General features: G+C 46.0%; 1 protein-coding gene across 1 annotated transcript; it reads left to right on the plus strand.

Annotated features, from left to right (window-relative positions):
* The first annotated feature begins 7 nt into the window (after positions 1–7).
* RPS21 (ribosomal protein S21) lies at positions 8–3,198 on the plus strand. The gene is made up of 6 exons (XM_036395603.2): positions 8–52; positions 526–612; positions 1,029–1,092; positions 2,128–2,199; positions 2,912–2,967; positions 3,141–3,198. The coding sequence occupies exons 2-6, from the start codon at positions 563–565 to the stop codon at positions 3,148–3,150; spliced, it is 252 nt and encodes an 83-aa protein (XP_036251496.1). The 5' UTR covers positions 8–52; positions 526–562; the 3' UTR covers positions 3,151–3,198.
* Positions 3,199–18,732: the final 15,534 nt, after the last annotated feature.

Raw genomic sequence — 18,732 nt, forward strand, 5'->3', positions numbered from 1 at the left:
CGTAATTCCGTGTCCGGCCCTGCCCCTTCCTTTCCGCCCGGCCGCGCGCGAGGTGGGAGCGATGGCGGCGGGGCCGGGGAAGGCGGCGGGGCCGGGCGGAACCATGGGGGTCAGGGCAGCGGGAGCGATGGGGGCCGGGGCAGCGGGGCCGGTGGGAGCGATGGGGGCCGGGAGCGATGCTGAGGGCGGGGGCGGTTCTGCCCGAGAGGTTCGGCTGCAGCCCGTGGGCCCGGTCGGGCTCCAGCATCACCTCACGGCTCCGGTCGCTGTGGTCACCGATGCGACTCAAGGGAGAGGCTGGAGCTGAGTCAGGGAGCGTGAGGGTGGGTTTTGGGAAAAGGTTTTTCCCCAGAACCAGGCAGTGTCCCGGGGGATGGGCACAGCCCCAGAGCTCCAGGGGCGTTTGGGCAGCGCTGCCAGGGATGACCGGGGTGGGGTTGTTGGGGGGTCTGTGCAAGGCCAGGCCTTGGACTCCATGATCCTTGTGGGTCCCTTCCAAACGGCGATATTCCATGATTCTGGCAGGTGTCTCTGCTCAGTGCCTCAGCAGGAACAGGGCGAGATGCAGAACGACGCTGGGGAGTTCGTGGACCTTTATGTCCCTCGGAAATGGTGAGCAGGGACCCAGGAGCCAGGCAGGGCTGGAGGGGCCCCCAAAATCCATCCCAAAAACATCCCTAGAGCCCTCACCTGTGCAGAGGGGCTTTTTGTAGCAGTGAATATCTGTAGGGGGAGAAAAAAAATCAGTTTGCTGGCAGTTTAAAAAGTCACTAAAAATAAGCCACTTGTATGAATTTTATTAGATTAAGTCCAATATGGTTTACAGCCTGTGATCCCTGAGCATTTCCATCCTGAGTGTCTTTGACAGCTGTAGTGTCTTTCAGCAAAAACGGCATAGGAACTAATCTTATTAATTACTTTGACTTACTTTTGCATTAATTTGCCTGTAGAATTGGCTCTAGTAGCTTTCTTTGTCATTGTCACTGCCTGTTTCCTTTTGTTTAAATCTGTCCTGCTTCATTCCTCAGCTCTGCTAGCAACCGAATCATTGGTGCTAAGGATCATGCTTCTATTCAGATAAACATTTCTGAGGTAAGTTTATCCACAGGACATGTGATGGGAGAGCTAAACCTTTAAACTTCTGATAAAAGCTACAGAATTAAACAGCTTGTGATGTATCTTCAGTAATTCAGTAAAGAAAGTCACAACAGACCTTGACTTCTGCAGGTTCCCGGTTAATACATGTGGGTTCCAATTAATTTGAGCTCCTTGTAGCATGATTTGGGGTTTTTTTTCCCCAATTGTTTATTAAATTCAGGTTTCAGGATTTTTTTGGACACAATGTTCCTGTAGCTTATGAGCTACAGAGCTTGATTTGGTTCTTGAATGGGAGACCACATCCCCACATCTTTTAAAAATCTGAGTCCCCTGAATTATCTCATCCAAAAAGAAAGAAACCTTTAAAAAATCAGCCTGATTTCCTGCAATTGTTAAGTCAAGTACTTCTCTTGTTCACCATGTTTCACTCCTTCAGTGAATGATCTCTATTCCCTTCTGATCCCTATTCTTTGTTTTCAAGTATCAGAGATTAGCAGAACATGGAAATGAACCCACCTGGTATTACAGGGTTCACTACAGTGTTTAAATCCATGATTTATATGTTTTAGTCTTTTTCCTCTTAAATGTCTCAGCAGCTTGATAAAGTGAGACAGTTTGTCTCTCAGCTTGGACATTTTCCTACCCATGTAACAACTCTGTCCCTTTCCCTCTTCAAAAAGTTCAATTTTCCATTATATGACCTCAGTTCAAAGAAACAAACAAACAAAAAAGAATAAAGGCAGGAAAATCTACTTTACACAGAGCTTTTCCATTTGTTCAGAACTCAAATATTTTTTCTTTTAGCTACCACTTCTTGTCAATCTGTGTGATCCACTAAATTTAATGGCTGCACTATGTAGCTACAAATTTGCTGTGCAAAGATCATTGTAGTTGACTTTCTAACTCCAGTGTTTGCCTTGAGGTTTTGTGGTTTATTTTCTCAACGCTGCAAGTATTTTTCTGCAGTTTTTAACTTTGGGGTGCTTGTCAAGTGTGCTGTGAGAGTGTAAAACTTTTCTGTGATTGCAGGTGGACAAGGTGACAGGCAGGGTGAACGGCCAGTTCAAGACTTACGCCATCTGCGGCCCCATCCGGAGAATGGTGAGTGCCTTGCTGACCTGCAGAGCTGCTGTGCTGCTGATCATTAGTCAGTAATTAGCTGTGTGTCTGGCCCTGAAAACACTGTGGGAAGTGTGTTTCCACAGGGCTTTTTGGGGCAGAGTAAACACGTGAACAAATTCACAGAATCACCAAAGGTTTGGTTTGGAGGGACCTTAAGGATGATCTCATTCCACCCCTCCCGGGGGCAGGGACACCTTCCACTGTCCCAGGTTGCTTCAAGCCCTGTCCAGCCTGGCCTTGGAAATTTACAGGAGCTGGGCAGCCACAGCTTCAATGGGCACCCTGTGCCAGGGCCTTGGATTGCTTGGTATAATCAATTTCTTTTGGAGATGTTTGTTGTTTTTTTAAAGTAAAGTATGCCAATGATTTTCTTTTAAGAATGTGTATCAAGGTACTAATTCTGGCTTTTATCTGTTTATAATTACTGGAGATGATACTATCTTGACTTTAAAATGAGGAGTTCATCACAAGTCCACTTGCCCATAAATTTGTTGTTCATCCAAATGCATATTTTTATGCAGTAAGAGCAATTCCTTACCCTTAAGGATGACAAAAAAGTAAACAGTTTATTTTGAAAACACTAGTCTGCACTAACTGCTGCAGCTGCCTCTCTTCCTTCCACATGTGTCAGTAATTATCTGGGCACTTGAGAATATTTCCTTTGAGAATATTTCCTTTTCTCTCTTTACAGGGTGAATCAGATGACTCCATTTTGCGTCTGGCAAAAAATGATGGAATTGTGTCCAAGTACGTATGTTTATCTTACCCTCTAACTCCTGCAGGGGGAACTTGCATTCCCAAATCCAGCTTTTAGGAGGACAATCTGTACATTGTATTTATAGGATGATTACACAGTAGGTCAGAGATATTTACTTGAGTACAAACTCATTTGTAACAATGTTTATTTCATTTTCTTGTAGGAACTTTTAACTGAAGAAACTCCAGGATGGAACATGTGAAATAAACAGTTCAAAACTACATTGTGCTGTGTCTTTTGTACAAGTCATAAAGATGAGTGGGTTTATTATAGTTAGTCTTGAAAGACTTGGAAATGTGTCTTAAAAATATACAGATTCTCACTGTGAATTCTTAAATCAGCTTGAAAAGCAGTGCCAGAGTCAAGGATTTCCACTTTGTTCTTGGCTTCACTGTCATTGTTCTTTTCCAGATTTAATAAGTTTGCATCTGTAACAGAACACTTGCAGTGTAGCAATCTAACTGAGCTTGCTGCTTTTCCACTGGAAAAACTGAGAGAATTCTCTTGTTAGGATTCAAGAAAGGGTCTGTCCTTTCTTCAGGTGCTGCTTTTGTGTTGGTAGATTTTTTTTGCACACAGCAGGTTTATTTGTCACTTTGTGATTATCACTGAAATAAATGTCATATATGGGTTTGGGTTATAAAATAAGGTAACAGGGTAAATTTCCCCTGTCAGCTGCATTTTACCAGTTCCACAATACCCACAATACACAGGGCCTGTCCTGGTGGTGTATCCTGATCTGCCCATTGCTCAGAGGTTAATCCAGATTACACTTCCCTGCCTGTGGTCACCTCTGGGTTAACATCTGCACTTTCCACCCTCAGATCTCTGCACAGACCCTCCCAGAGCTGTTCCAAGTGACAGAGGCTGTTTGGTGATGCTTTCCTGTTTATGCTGCAAGCTGTCACCATTGAGAGAGGTTACCATGTGCTTTATTTCTGACTTGTTTGCCAGTTACTGTGGCTGCACATGGAGCTGAGGCTCAGGACAGCCTGGAGCAGGGATGCTGTTCCCTCTGGACTGAGGAAAATGGCTGAACTGCCCACGTGTGCTATCTTTCTCCTTATCTGTGTGTTTCTTGTCAGACATGACAAAGTGCAGCATATTTGTTTGGAAGGTTCTGGTTTGGCACCATGGATACCTACTGAATATTGGCAGAGCAAATCAGGCCATGTTAATGTGGAGTTACAGTGTGGTGTGAGGTCTTTTTAGTAATTTTAATAAGATTTTTTTGCAAATAATAAATTAGGATTTAGAGTGTAAGCTACTGTATAGATACAATGAAGTCCATAACTAAACCTTTATTCCAGGAGCAGTTACAGCAGAGAATCAGAACTCAACAGGCTCAGAGCCCTTTTTAGCAGAGCCATAGCCTGAAACTTCTTTGGCTGCACAGTCTCCCTTCCCACTGATAACACTTGAATTTACTACTACTCTGAGCTGATAGAACTCTTAAAACATGTGTTGCAAGTAGGGAGGAATTCAAGCCAAAAAAAGGCCTAAAAAATTGATTCATGTTGAATTCATGTTGAAATTAATACACAAAGCACATAAGAGAAACCTTTTAAATATTAAAACAGAGAGGGAAGTTATTCCATACTTTATTTTTGAGCTATTTTCTTTTGACATCTAAGTTAACCATGAAAGATGCATTAAAAAAAGGGGGAGGAGATATGACAATGTTGTGATTCTCCTAGAAATAATCCATTTTTCCAGGAGATAAATCTGTGAAAACATTTTCTGGAAAGAAAAATACAGTCTTCAAACTGGAAAGGTTTCAGTTTGGCCTATGTCCAATCCTTATTACTTTCCTTTGTACACAGTAAGAGGAGATAAGTTTTAATTGGACTTGATATTTTTTTCTGACATCTCTTAAATTAGCTGCTTCTGCCTTGGCATTAGGGTAGAACTTTAAATAAAACCCTTAACTGTTTGCTGCTGATAAATGCCTGGTTTACCAAAGAGTTTAAATATTGTTGACTTGTTCCTAATCCCCTGAGACTCTGTTCATCCATGTGGATTTCAGTGGAATTCCTCCATAAGGCAGAGTGAACTGACAGCTTAAAAGTTCAAGATGAACTTGAGGTCTCTCAGATGTCTTTTTAAGCAGTACAACCCCATTAGTATACAGCTGACCCAAAATTACACTTCTGGTTTGAGAATTTAAGGATTATGTTGTAATTTAAAATGTTCTGTGCTTTGTAACACTGATTGTTGCCATTTGGTTTTTGGAGTTTTAGAAAAAATTGAAGCAAATCGTTCTGTCATTAATTTTTTTTTTGTCAAAATATGAAATGTTAATGGTGCCATATGCTGAAGCAGTTCAGTTGGGAATGGATTAGTGCTGTGCTAAAGGTTTCCTGAAGTTCACACCATCATCACCAGCACCATTGCACGTGAGTCCTACCAAAATCCCTGCAGAATCCTGTCAAGGGGGAACGTGTGTCCCTTCAAAAATCCACTTTCAGTTGCATTTTCTAGTATTGTGATGTAAAATGTTCTTTGTTTTCCTGGAACAGGAATAGTTCAGATGTTTGAGGGCCATGAAAGGGAATGAACTGTACTCTACTGTACAAGATGGACAGAGTTGCCCTTACATGGTTACATTGCACCAAGTCGTGAAATTCTTTGCTGTTACTTACGAGGACTTGGCAGTGGCATCCTAAAGACATCTGATTTAGCTGGGGCTATTTTAGTGTCTTCAGCCAAAATTCTGCTGCTCACACAAGAGCCTGAAACTCCTGAAAACACCTGGGGGCTTGGTAGGAGCTTGTCGATGTCTCATAATACTGATTTTTCTTTTTAAGCCTTGACATTCTTCCAATGAACTGCACAGTGCTAAAAAGCTGTTTCAGTGGTCTCAGCTGTGAGCCTGTTGTGATCAGAGCCTGGGTTAGGAGGTCACTGCTGCTCCTGTCACCCTGGCACAAATGTGACAGCTCTGACAACATCAGCCCTGCTCGAGGTGCCCAACAGGCCCAGCCCTGCCAGAAGTGCTCCCCTGGCACTGCTCGTGGGTCTCTGCACAGAGGACACAGGGACTCAGGGGAGGAGCAAAAAAAGGGCAAAAAAAGGCTGTCCTTTTGCTCTGTGTGTGTCCAAGCACCAAAAGAGCTTTCGGAGCAGAGCTGTCTCAGCAGTGCTCCCTGCAGAAGGGAACCTGGGACGGCTCTGTGGGATGGTGTTTATTTTCCCAAAGCACGCGCTGGTGCTGGAGGCTGCTGGAAGCCCACCCAGAGCACTGAGATAATCTGGTTCCACTGGATTTGGCAGCAGTTCTGTTTTCCAGTTGGATGTTATGGAGAGCTGTCTATTCCCAGCTCCTGTTTTGTTCAATTGCTGTCACTCTCAGTAAAACACAGAGATAAATACACCTCTGCTGCAAATGTTACTTTGAGCAGGTTAGGGGACGTTTTGATTTTAGTTAATTCATTTATGGCTGTTTGTGTTGAGGCATCCCTAGGGAGGCAGCTTCCCTGTATGTATGCTGGACTAACCAACCATGGAAAAAAACAAAAGAAAATTAATTAGGCATTTTTTTCCCTGCTAGGAAACACACTTTTGTTTAACATCAGACAGGAGTTCTGCTTGGCTAAATCCTCAGCAGGAACTGCAGCTACTGAGATTTTAAGAATCAAGAACAATTGATAAGGTCAATGTGAGATTTATTTTTTTAATAAATTATTATGGAAAAGGTATTATTTCAACATCTATTTTCAGATAGCTGATAATGAGTAAAACTACTGTGACCAGGCTGATCCAAGTGTATTTTGCAATGTACACACCTGAGCGTGTTAACAATGAGCAAACTTAAAAATTTGTTAACAAACCCTGTCCATGGCTTGTTTCTACAGGACTGGGACCATGGAGAAGAGCAGGTTGTGCCTGTTCTGCTGAGGACTGGGGCCCCTTTGGCTGCTGTTTGCACTCCTGGGCTGACCATGGCCAGCTGCCAGTGCCCACCCAGCTGCTCCCCTCTCCCCCTCCACAGCAGGGCAGAAATCAGGGTGGAAAAACACATGGGTGACAGCAGGGAGGTCACTTACCCATTACCATCATGAGCAAAACAGGAAAATCCATTTATTGCTTATTAAAACAGAACTGGGTTGATAGCACCAGGATTGGGCTGCAGACTGTGGGAGCCCCAGAGCTGTACATACATTTTCTGTTCATTCAGGTGCCCTTCCAAGAGGGTGGAGGACAATCCTTGTGCAGGGAGCCAGGACCTGTGGGGCATTGTCTGGGGGTTTCTGCAGGGATGGAAGTGAGAGTCACACTTGTATTTTGGTGAGCTGTAAGCTGTGTGCTGGGACACAACACGTCCATCAAAATTAAGGTGCTGCTTATCTGGCTCTAAGCACAATAATTTTCCTGCTGTTTTCACAGGGCACCAGAGCCCAGACAAGCACCTTGATCCATCCATCCATCAATACCAAAGCACAATGCACTGGTGCCCTGATGTGAAGTCACTCAGGCTGTGTCCCTCTCATGACCTGCAGTGCCTGTCAGGTAAGTCAGGTTTTTTTTAGCAAAAATGCTAAAATACCACATTTTATTTCACAGAACAGTGTTTCCATAAAGTGTTTAGCACAACTCTGGGCAGGTTGCTCATTGAGCTGGGAAATGTGATATTTCCTGCTCCAGGGAAAATGTTTCAAATGTCTGAGGCTGAACAAAAATAGCACTTCAAAATAAATTGGGCAGTGCACAGGGGAGGTGGCAGAGATCTTTACTTGCTGCTTGTCCCTGCTTCATTCAGTTTCTTTCCCCTACAAGGGCTAGAAAGGCTGGGGATTTAATTCTCCCTTTGACCAGTTTGAGGCTAAAAGAAAGGGATTTACACGCCTGATTTCTGTTGTGGCCAGTGGAGCCATGTTCACAGAAAACTCCCTCTGCATTCCTGGGAAAATGGGGTCATTTGTGCTGGATCACTCAGCCAAGCATGGATGTGTGACAGAACAGCCCCCAAGCCAGCTGTGCTGAGAAAATAACCTTAAAAAGTCGATGCTGCAGCTGAGTTCAGGGGCTGCTGATGGGTCACTTCTGTTCCTGTCTTGTGTCTGCTCTCAAGTGCCTGGACCCAGTCCCCAGCTCATGAGCTGGTAATCCCAAACTTTGAAGAGTTTCCAGGCAGGCTGACCAAAATCTGAGGATCTAAGACTGCCTGTACCCAAAAATAAGTAAATAAAAGGAAGCTAATCCCAGATGGTGCTGATTAAAACACGGACTACAAAGGGAGGTGGAGGAAGCAGCTTTCAGGCTGGGATGTATATTACCTGAGAGGGAGCTTGATCACTGTGCACAGAGCTCATCTGGCTGGGAGCCCAGCACGTGGTGACACAGCTCTGCCTTTGGAGAGCATCCTGCAGGAGACAGCAGAGCCAAACTTTGGGTTCTTTCATTGAATAGGGAATTAACATCTCAGCAGCCTTCTTGGAGAGTGGTACAAGTGTGACCACAGTAGGGATAAACCTCTTTCAGGTTAAAGGGAGACAATTTTACAGGGTTTTTCTGACCTTCTCCCAAATGCTGAGCTTATCTAGGAAACAGGAGGCTTTGCAGGTGTGGGACAGGTGGAAGGTACCTGCCTGCCACTGCTCACTTCTGATCTTGCCTGAATGGTTGATAAGGATCTGCTTTGGTCTTAAGGCCCCAGGTGCTGATCTTTTGTTTCCCGAAATGTATTGTCACCTATCTCTGTGGTTTTTGTTTTTCAAGCTTGTTTGAGAGTGTCCTGACAGGAAGGTTAATCCTTGCCTCATTAAAACAGCGCTGACTCACTGCTGCAAGTCATAATTCCCTGAAAACTTTGAATATCCAGAAAGTCTCATGCAGACATCACAGCTTTCCATGTGGTTACATAAAAATCTCAAACTATGTCATTTCATCAGACACCTCGAGGCTCATGCCTGCTCTGTTACTCAGCCTTCGCTGCTTTCAGTGCCTTTAAAAAGAAAATTTAAAAAAAGTTCTGTTTGTTTCTGCAGAGCAGGGAACTGTTCCTGGTGTGCTTCCCACTGAGTATGCATCCCAGGCATTCCACAAAACTGCAGCACTGGGACCAAGGCTCAGGAGACTCATTTCTGCTTCCAGCAGTGATGTTGGTTTTGAGCAAGACCTGTCAACTGCTATATCCTATACCAGAATTTACCCATCTCTCAAATGAATGTGATTTTAAAAAGTAGGAAGCTTTAAATCAATATAAAGAGTGCTCACGAAAAGTTCTCTAAATAACTTATACAAGGAGGTGACATAGTTTTCTAAATAACTTATACAAGGAGGATAAACTTCAAAGATCTGCAATGAACTCAGTGGAGTTGAGCCAGAGCAAAGTGTGTTAATTTACTTTTTAACCCCTGGTTTTATCCTCTACCCTGCAGGGGAATTTTACACCACCAATTTACTGGGCATGCAAATAAAATAATGTCATTTTTGGCTTTTTGAATCCAGGAACATTTATGGGGTAGGACCCTTAGAGTGTTCTTTCTTCCTTTAGGGAGTGGGTAATGAGAGGGAGGGCCATATCAAAGCTGACTGCTGGAAAGAATTAACTCTGATTTACAATGCTCTGCAGCCTGAGATAATGCCTCTGGTATTTGGAGACTCTGAAATGCAAAATGCTGTGCTCATGGGGAGCCTGCTCTCAGTCAGCCCTTGCTGGTGTCAGTAGCTGGCACCCAGGAGTGCAAATCCCAGCAAGGGCTGGTCACTGTCAGCCCAGCCCAAGGCACAAAGCTGGAGCTGCCAGGCTGCTCCTGCTGCTCCTGCCCAGCCCGAAGAGCTCCTGCATCCCTAAGGTCAGAGCAGCCTTTCATGCAAATCCACAGGATACCATTAGCCTTAGATTCCCATCCTCATGAATTTGCAAGAGACAAGGTGGACACTCTCCAGAAGTGCTCGGGGTTGGGAACAGAACAAACCAAGAGAAATTCCAGCAAAGGGGGCGGGGTCTGATTCCAGCCCCAGATAACAGCTCTTATCAGAAAAGCTCATAAATCCACCCAATTCAAACAGAGTGTCAGCAGCACCCCGTGCTGCTTTGTGTGTCCCCTCTAGGGAGCTCCAGCTTCTTGTTCCGATCAGCAATTTCCATTCTATCCTTCAGCTTCCCAGAAGCCTCCACTTCCTGCAAAACTTGGTGGGAATGCTAATTCTGAATATCTGTGTGGCCTCAGAAGGAGCAGAACATGGGGCTGCTCTAATGAACAGCCCAAATTACTGCTTGGGCTGTCACTTGTGATTAAAGCAGCAAATACTGGCAAAAACAACATGCCAGAAGCAGGGAGCTTGTTCAAGTGTTGGCTTTTGGGTCTGAGCTTCAAGTGTCTGGTGGAATACGAAGTCTTTGTTAAGACACAAGGTCAGTGTCTCTCCTGGGAGGTGTACATAGACACCTGACAGCTCTACCCTTTCTGAGGCACAAACACATGGACAGCACCACCTTCTCTGGTCACTGTCACCCTCTGGTGTCATCCCTGCCACTGCAGAGGAAGATTATTTGAGGAGAAGGACACAAGACTACACCATGCTTTTGTCTATTAATTCTAGTTTTACCTCAAGCATTAGTTTGGGTTTTTTAGGTACTACATCCTAATACGAACAAGGCAGAGAATACAGATTTACTGTTTGGTAAAAATCCCACAGCTTCTTCATGGAGAGGTGTGGATTTGGTGTTAAAGAATGATGTAGATGTGAGAAAATGAGTATCCTGTCAAAGAGCTGGTCCCAAGTAAAATATCAGGCTGACATTCACATGCTCCAAGAGATTTCTCAACAACTCCTTCCTGCTACATGAAAAAAAATATCTGTATTGTGGTCAGCCACCCCTTTTAGGGCTGTGCTGCAGCAATTTTGAGGAGTGAGGGGAAGTCATGATCTTGATATTATTCTAGCAATTCTGTTAGGGGAAAATCTGTGGATTTATTTCAGCCACATTTTGTCTCTTCCAGCAAACATTCTGGTAGTTTCCAATACACCAAAATGAGCATAAGGGGATTTTGACTCCAGTGCTGTGACTTTTGAATGACCTCGTGGAACAGGGACCAGATGATGAAGTGACCCTACAAAATGGTCTTTTAGGAAAACACCATGTCACACAGTGCTGGGACGAATTGTCCAGAACGGGACACTGGGAACAGCTCTGATGCCTTAGAGGAACCTATAAAACAAAACTCTGGACTCACCCCATGAGAGAGACAGAATATGGAATGGGGAAAGTTGTTTCTTTTGCCATGGGAAAAAATTCAGCATCTTGGCCAGCTTCACAAGAGTGTAACAGCCCTTTCCTGACTTGTGTGGTGAGGAAACTTGGGTCACAAAATTTGTGTCCTTCTATTTATCAGGTAACTTCTAAACGTGCTGCTTGTGCCCAAGCAAAAAGGTTGTTGTGTGCTAACACCCAGTGCTGCAACAGCTCTGAATCCCCAGTGTAAAGTGGGATTCCCAAAGAACAGCCCTGGGAAGCAGAATTTAGAGGAAGAAACTGATAAAATGAGCAAAAAGTACCACAAATATTTTTTTCTTTATTCTTGTGAAAAGCCACTGGAATATAAGAACAGATGCAAATGTTTGGTGGTTAGTGAAAGGTGAATACAGCAGCAAGCTTTTCTTGCTGTCCTGAAAGGAGCTGCTGATGTGAACTCTAGACCATGAGCCTGTGTGTGTCCTGCTGCAGGTTTGGGAGGTGCTGCACAAGGTGCAGGAGATGCTGCTCAGCTCTGTGCCAGCCTCTCTCCTGGCCAGGCAGGGGAGAGGGACACAGGGACCCCACCAGAACACCAGAGGTGAGCTGTGAGGGCAGAATGGCTTGGTAGTTTGATAAAGAGCAGAGAAATGTGGGACTGGAGCTGATGCCACCACTGTCACCATGATATTTTCTGAAAAATCACCAGGATTTTTCTCCTGAGAAGCTGAGAAGCCTCAGAAAAGAAATGTAAACAACAATTACCTGATGGCTTGGAATGTGGTCTGGAGGCTGCTTACCAACAGGTGCATCTTTGACTGGTTCAGTGTGAATTGTTTTTACTTAATGACCAATCCCAGTCCAGCTGTGTCAGGACTCTGGTCAGTCACAGGTTTTTATTATTCATTTTTGTTTAGCTTTCTGATGTCTCCTTTCTCTTTCTTTAGTATAGTTTCAAAATATGATATGATATATGATGTGATATGATATAATGTGATGTGATATGATATGATTATGATATGATATGATATGATATGATATGATATGATATGATATGATATGATATGATATTATATTATATTATATATTATATTATATTATATTATATTATATTATATTATATTATATTATACACCACACACCAGAGCAGGAGATGCACTGGGAGTGAGTCTGCTTGTGAGGAGGGATAAAGCAGGATACGTGCAGGAGCAATGGGCACACTCAGGAGCAGTGGGACAGGAAGGAGGGAACATCTGGCAAGACTGAGGTGCTCACAGTTTGGGGGGAATTTCAAGGAAAGCCATAAGAGATCTGGAGGGAGGCACTGCTGCCTGCTGGAAGAGATGGGGAAGGGAGAGGTTTTGTGTATTTGTGTGCTCTGTGGGGCCCAGACATCGAGCTCAGTGTGCAAGCCCTGCCCTGCCATGTGTTCTGGTGGATGTGTCCTTCTGAAGGAGCAGCACCGTGCTCATCTGCCCTGGCTGGCACTGGCTAATCCTGACAAGAAGCAGCAGTTCCCTGCCTGCTCCTCAGAAATGACCTGAGCAGCAGCAGTGCAATCACTTGCACTAAACACACGGCTGGAATCTTTTTGATAAAGTCCAAGACATGGGACAGCTTCCTGTGAACTGGGGCAGACCTGCTGTCTGACTCCATTGTAGGGACATTTCAGAACAATTTTACTTGTTCCTGTCAGCTTTAATTGAACATCTGGGTTAATAACAGGGAGTTTCCCAGGGCTGGCATCAGAGCTGGGAAGGAAAAGGAGTCATTTTGGAGTCCTTCCTTAACCCCAGCTCCTTTGTTAGAAGTGTTGGTGTTATTTAATTGACTGTTAAATCCCAGTCACATGAGCACCCTCGAGTGTAATCTCCTGTGATAAATTGCCCAGCACTCCTGTCAGAGGCACATTCTGCTCCCCAGCCTGTGCAAGACTCAGTGTCCTGTGATTACAGCTGACTTTTGCATAGGGAATGAGGGAGGAATGGATCTTATTTCAGTTTAAAGTGATTTAAGAAGACAGTCAACTCCAGATTTGGATAAAGATATGGTTCTCTAACCTGCTTGAGGTTGTGGTAGATACAGTTATTTCTTCCATGCTTTTCAGCAAATGTTTACAGGGTCCAGTTCTTATCAGACCAAGGCAGACAGCCCTTGGGGGGCAAAAACCAGACAATTGCACAAGGTCTCATCTCAGGGTGGGACAGAAGGGAGGGAAAGGGCTCAGTGACAGGGGGGAGCTAGTTATCTGTTGGAAACAGCCTGCACACAGTCAGATCTCTAGGATCAGGAAAGAGAATTTGAAGGTGGAAATGGAAACTAGATATGAAGAAGGAACTGAGATAACAGGAGGATGGCAAGGAAAATCTGTAAGATGCCAAGAAAACCTTTTTTGTCCTACAATCATCTAATATTTCCCCATTTGAATCTGTTCGTTCTCCCCCATTAGAGATTTCAGCCTACATCTTGTGGTCTGAGACCCAGCAGAGCCAGAGAGGCCAGAGGCAGAGCAAGGTGCTGGCATCCCTGAGGGGCACAGAGCCTGCAGGGGACACTCAGTGGCTTCTGAGATGCTCCTGACCCCGTGGGCACTGCTCTCCCCAAACCTTGTGAATGAGGAGCATTCGGCATCCGTGAGCTGCTGAAAGCTCTCTGCTCTCAAGCCTCCATGCTTGGATTCATTGTCAGAACTCACTGTCTCTCAGATTTTCACCCCTTTCTGGAGCCACTCACACCCAGCTGGGAGTGCAGGTGTAGCTTTGGTCAGCCAATCTCCACTGAGAGATTCCTCACCTGACGTTTCCTTCCTCTCAGGGCACCAGCAAAACCCCCCAGGGCTCCTGCCTGCGCTGGGCAAGGTGCTGGGGTGCAGAGCAGCACCTGGAGCAGAGCCCAAAGCCAGGGATGTGCAACAGGAGAGAGAGAGGCAGCCCTGGGAAGCAGCCTGGGAGCAGGAATGTGCAACAGGAGGGAGAGGAGCAGCCTGGAAACTCTCTGGGAGCTCTCTGGGAGCTCTCTGGGAGCAGGGATGTGCAGCAGGAGGGAGAGGAGCAGCCCTGCAGCACAGACACCTGCAGGTAGGACAGCAGCTCTGCCCTGGCTGCCCCTGGCTGCAGGTGCAGTGTCACACCTGGCAGAGCTCTGGGGGCACTGGTGCTGCTGTCAGGGACCTGTGTCCCTCCCTGAATGCAAGGATTGTGCTGAGAGCAGCCCCTGGGTGCTGCTTTCTGTGGTTTTTGTGGTTTGTGGCACTGGGGACTGGGATGCTGTGATGGGACAGGCTGTTATCAGCAGGATGTGCTGTGTGTGGTGGGACAGGGCTCCTGTCCCAGCCCAGTCCCTGAGCCCTCCTCAGGCACAGCACAGCCCATCTCATTCTATCCAAATTTCCCTCCTCCCCAGCCCTGAATCATCAGCAGCAGGCTGATATCAGTGCCCATGTGTCAGTACCAAAGCAATGCCTGATAATATCCTGGTTTTCTCCTCAGCTTTTCCCAGCTCCCATCCAATCCAGAATAATTTCTTTTTCCCGATGACCCCAAAGGCACCACAAAACAAATGTATCAACATGAATGTAAGTGCTTTAATCAGTAAAATGCAAGATTTTAAAAAAATAATAATAATAATAGCAGTACCCTGCAGGGAGAGAGACTGAGAAAAGAAGAGCAAATAAAAAGAAATGCTCTGTATGTTCTGGCTGGGAGCCAAAGGCCCTCTGGGCCAGGTTTGGATAAAATAGGGCTTAATTTCTGGTGTGAGAAACCGCTAGAGTGAATCTGTAGCAAACAAAGGCCAATTCACAAAGGGACACAGGCCAGGCTGGAGGAGGAGAGGGCAGCCTGCCAGCTCTGCCAGCTCCCCTGATTTTATCATGTCTTGCAGTATCAGATGTTTTACTGCTAGCTTCCTTTTCCTCTTGCATTTTTTTAAAAAGCAGCATTTCTTCTCATGAAATCTGTAGGGAAAAACTTAGACACACTCCACAAGCAGTCCAGAAAGCAAAGTGAAGATAACAAACACTAAAGTTCATTAACTTAATGGAAATTAAATTGAGGTTCTTAAACAAGACTGGGGGAGAGGAGGGTTTTTATTAAAATGTTTGGGCTGGGCAGTGTGAAATGCTTTCTTGGACCATGAACAAGTGTTTACATTTGAAAAGCAATGCTGTGTCAGCAGTGCCAGTGGGCTCATCACCCAGTGCCAGCATTATCTCCCTGCAGGGCTTCCAGAGTGTGAGATCCCCAGAGCTCACAGGGCTCTGCCCTCTTCCTCACCACCAATCCCTCTGCCCTGCCCGTCCCGGGGCTCAGGGAATGACAGAAAGCCAGCTATGGTCACAGGGCAGAACAAACCTACCCAGGGAATTCTCTCCACCACGGGAATCTTGCCCAATTCTTAAAAGTCCACCCTTTCCCTTGGGAGCAGAGCACAGAGCTTGTACCCAGAACAGTGGCATTTCCATCTCAGCCCCCAGTAGGGCTGGTACTGCTGGGAATGAGGGGTGATCCTGTTATTTCTCAGATTCTTTCCAACAAACAGAGCAGGGAGAAAGGCTTGTCCTGCAAATCCAAAGCTTTGCTATTAGCTGCATGCTGTGCTTAATACCCTCGATAATTAAGCAGTTGGCTGGTAGAATATACTTCTTTTTCTCTCTAATTGCTCAGATCCAGGCAGTTTGTTTGGGATTCAGCTCTCAAACAATTCAGCATCTGCTGTAGCCACAGAAGCCCAGGGGCATTACGTGCAGGGGTGACAGCTTTAGGGCCACTCTCAACAAGGCTGTTGGGGACACAGGATTGCTTCCCCAGGGGTCATCCCTGCATTTTCACATGATATTATCTGATTTTTGAGGCCAGTTGTGGATGCAGGAATTCTGCCCACGCACATTTCTCCTGGCTGCTGTAGGTCCTGGGATGACAGTGGGTCGGCCCACGCAGGGCAGCCTGTGGCCAGTCCCCAGCCCACACCAACATAACCTCAGTCCCCATTTCTGGGTTTAAAAACACCATTCTGAGAGTGTACACAGCTCTGGTGTCACCATGCCCACTGTGGCTTCACCTCAGGCCACCATGGCTTGGGCTCTCCTTAAGATTTGTGATTGAACACAAGCAATGTGGGGAGCATTTGTGGAGCGGTTTGGGCTGTTCTGAGGTTCAGCCCCAAAGGAGGCACTTCTAGAAGCTGTTGCTTGAGTTGCTGCACTTTAGCAGGCAAAATGATTCAGTTTTCAAGAAGATCTTGAGCTAAGGAGCTGTCATGGTGTAGTTGGTTGAGAAGAGGCTGCTGGGGTTCACATCAAACCCCACTCTGTTAATGAAGGATTTGTGCCTCACCTCAAAACAAGGGAGGCCCTATCTGCAGTCGGAAGGCAAGGGATGAAAGAACACTGCAGTTTTCAAGACAGCAATCCAAAAATTTGGAAAATCCAAATTGCTCCATCCCCTCTGAGCCAGAGGGATGCTGCCAGGCACACGTGGATGCAGATTTTATACACCCAAGGCACCAGTGACAACCAGAGCTTCAGTGACAGCCAGTCTTGTAGTGTGACCATGTTCACAGGGGTCTGAGGATGAGGGAAGAGATGAGGATCTGACTCTATGGTTCAGCAGGCTTGATTTATTATTTTATTATATATATTCCATTAAAACTATACTAAAAGAATAGAAGAAAGGATTTCATCAGAAGGCTGGCTAAGAACAGAAAAAGAAGGAATGATAACAAAGGTTTGTGGCTTGGACTCTCTGTCTGAGCCAGCTGGGCTGTGATTGGCCATTAATTAGAAACAACCACATGGGCCAATCCCAGATGCATCTGTTGCATTCCACAGCAGCAGATAACCATTGGTTACATTTTGTTCCTGAGGCCTCTCAGCTTCTCAGGAGGGAAAATCCTAAGGAAAGGATTTTTCATAAAAGACGCCTGTGACATTGCAGCGTTGCTGACATGCATTTCCCTCCAAGGCCAGAGCTCAGGGAGCCCCTGCAGTGTTCTGTGCCCTGCCCAGGTGTCCCTTGCTGGGGAAGGGGCCAGAGGCACAGAGTGCTTGGCCTCATGCCACCCATTCCAGCCTGTCCCTGTCCAGAGCCCGCCCTGGCACGGTGGGCAGGGTCCCCTCTGTGGGCACCCTGCTCCAGATGCAGCTTTTCCACAGCGCTGCACAGGCTCAGTGGGACTAATGGAAGGGAAACAAGGAGTGTTTGACCCTCGTTAGTGTCATCATTTCAAGTGATGCCCACCCCTTCCCTGGGGAGCCTTTTACACCCGCGGGGCTCTGACAAAGAGGGCTGTGTTCCTTCTGTGGATGATTAACTGAACCCTGTGCTGGGTGTCCCAGGCTGGATGGGGAGCTGGGGACCCTGTCTGCGCTGATAAAGGACGTGCAACAGCCCTGGCACAGGCAGTGCCCCTGCAGGACAGGGTTTGGAGAGGACACACAGGCTGGGGCCTCTTTTCATCTTGTTTGTAGCCGCGGCACTTCCAGCACATGAAATTTGAAAAATCCCTTTGTTTGGCCGCCCTCGGGCTTCCCACATGGAAAAAGGGTGTGTGGGGATGGGAGTGCTCAGGCTGAGAACACAGTGTGCTCTGGACGGAGGCGCTGGGGCGGGGAGGAGAAGCCCTTCCCCGTGTGGTGGGAATTGTTTGGTTACCATCACACAGGAGAGGCTCTGCAGGTCGCCCCTCAGTGACTCCCCCAGGGCTCTGAGCCTGTTCTCTCCCCTGCCTCCACCCCAGTGTTTCACACTGTTCAGACACAGACATGCCCAGACCCCACATTTTTCCTGCTGCTCCCACTTGCCTCTGTTCCTCTGAACCAGGACCACATATATAATATTTTGATATGTATATCAAAATATTCCAAGGGATAGGTGCTTGCAGAGTGAGGAGGTACAGAGAAGTTCCCAAGACTTCATATGCTAATCCATTTCAGCATCACCTGTCCCCTCTGCTCATCATCAACACTGGTTTTTATTACTCATAAATTTTCAAATGGAGCAAAGAAGTTTGGGCAGCTCAATGTGACTGCAAATGCTTTTGGAGATTGACAGGAACAGCACTTAAATTGTCACATTCCAGCATAAGCATACTTTTCACTTCAGATATTGGGATAAAAGTGATATATTATGATGGTTTTCCAGGTTTAGTTTCACCTAGAGCCTCTTGCATGGCAGCAGCTATCAGAAATGAATGATGCCAGAACCAGACAGAGCCTGTGCTTTTAATTGCAGGGGCCATTTGTGCTGTGCTGATGACAGACAGGGTCTGCCTGTGTGCTCTGACCTCACCTGCTCATGTGTTTCATGTTTTGCTGCACTGCTGGGAATGGAGGCAGCTGAGAATATCCTTCCTGTACCATCTGTGGTGTGGTTTTTTCCCCCCCAAGTGTTCTGAAAGATCAGCTTGTACTCAGACAAGTGTGATGTCTTTGAGTGAATGGAGAGATGTTCCCTTCAGGAACTGGTCCAGGGGACAGAAGTCAGAAATTAATATTAGAGTCAGAAATTAATATTAGAGTCAGAAATTGATATTAGAGTCAGAAATTACTATTAGAGTCCACCTCATCCTGGTGTGT

The sequence above is a fragment of the Molothrus ater genome, chromosome 17, assembly GCF_012460135.2.
Source record: "Molothrus ater isolate BHLD 08-10-18 breed brown headed cowbird chromosome 17, BPBGC_Mater_1.1, whole genome shotgun sequence".
Lineage (NCBI taxonomy): Eukaryota > Metazoa > Chordata > Aves > Passeriformes > Icteridae > Molothrus > Molothrus ater.

What these genes read in the sequence shown, in the direction of transcription:
- RPS21 (XM_036395603.2), top strand. Translation starts at nt 563, where the DNA reads ATGCAGAACGACGCTGGGGAGTTCGTGGACCTTTATGTCCCTCGGAAA. An exon ending in CTTTATGTCCCTCGGAAATG is followed by an intron (nt 613 to 1,028) that starts GTGAGCAGGGAC and finishes TTCATTCCTCAG; the next exon opens with CTCTGCTAGCAACCGAATCA. An exon ending in GCGGCCCCATCCGGAGAATG is followed by an intron (nt 2,200 to 2,911) that starts GTGAGTGCCTTG and finishes CTCTCTTTACAG; the next exon opens with GGTGAATCAGATGACTCCAT.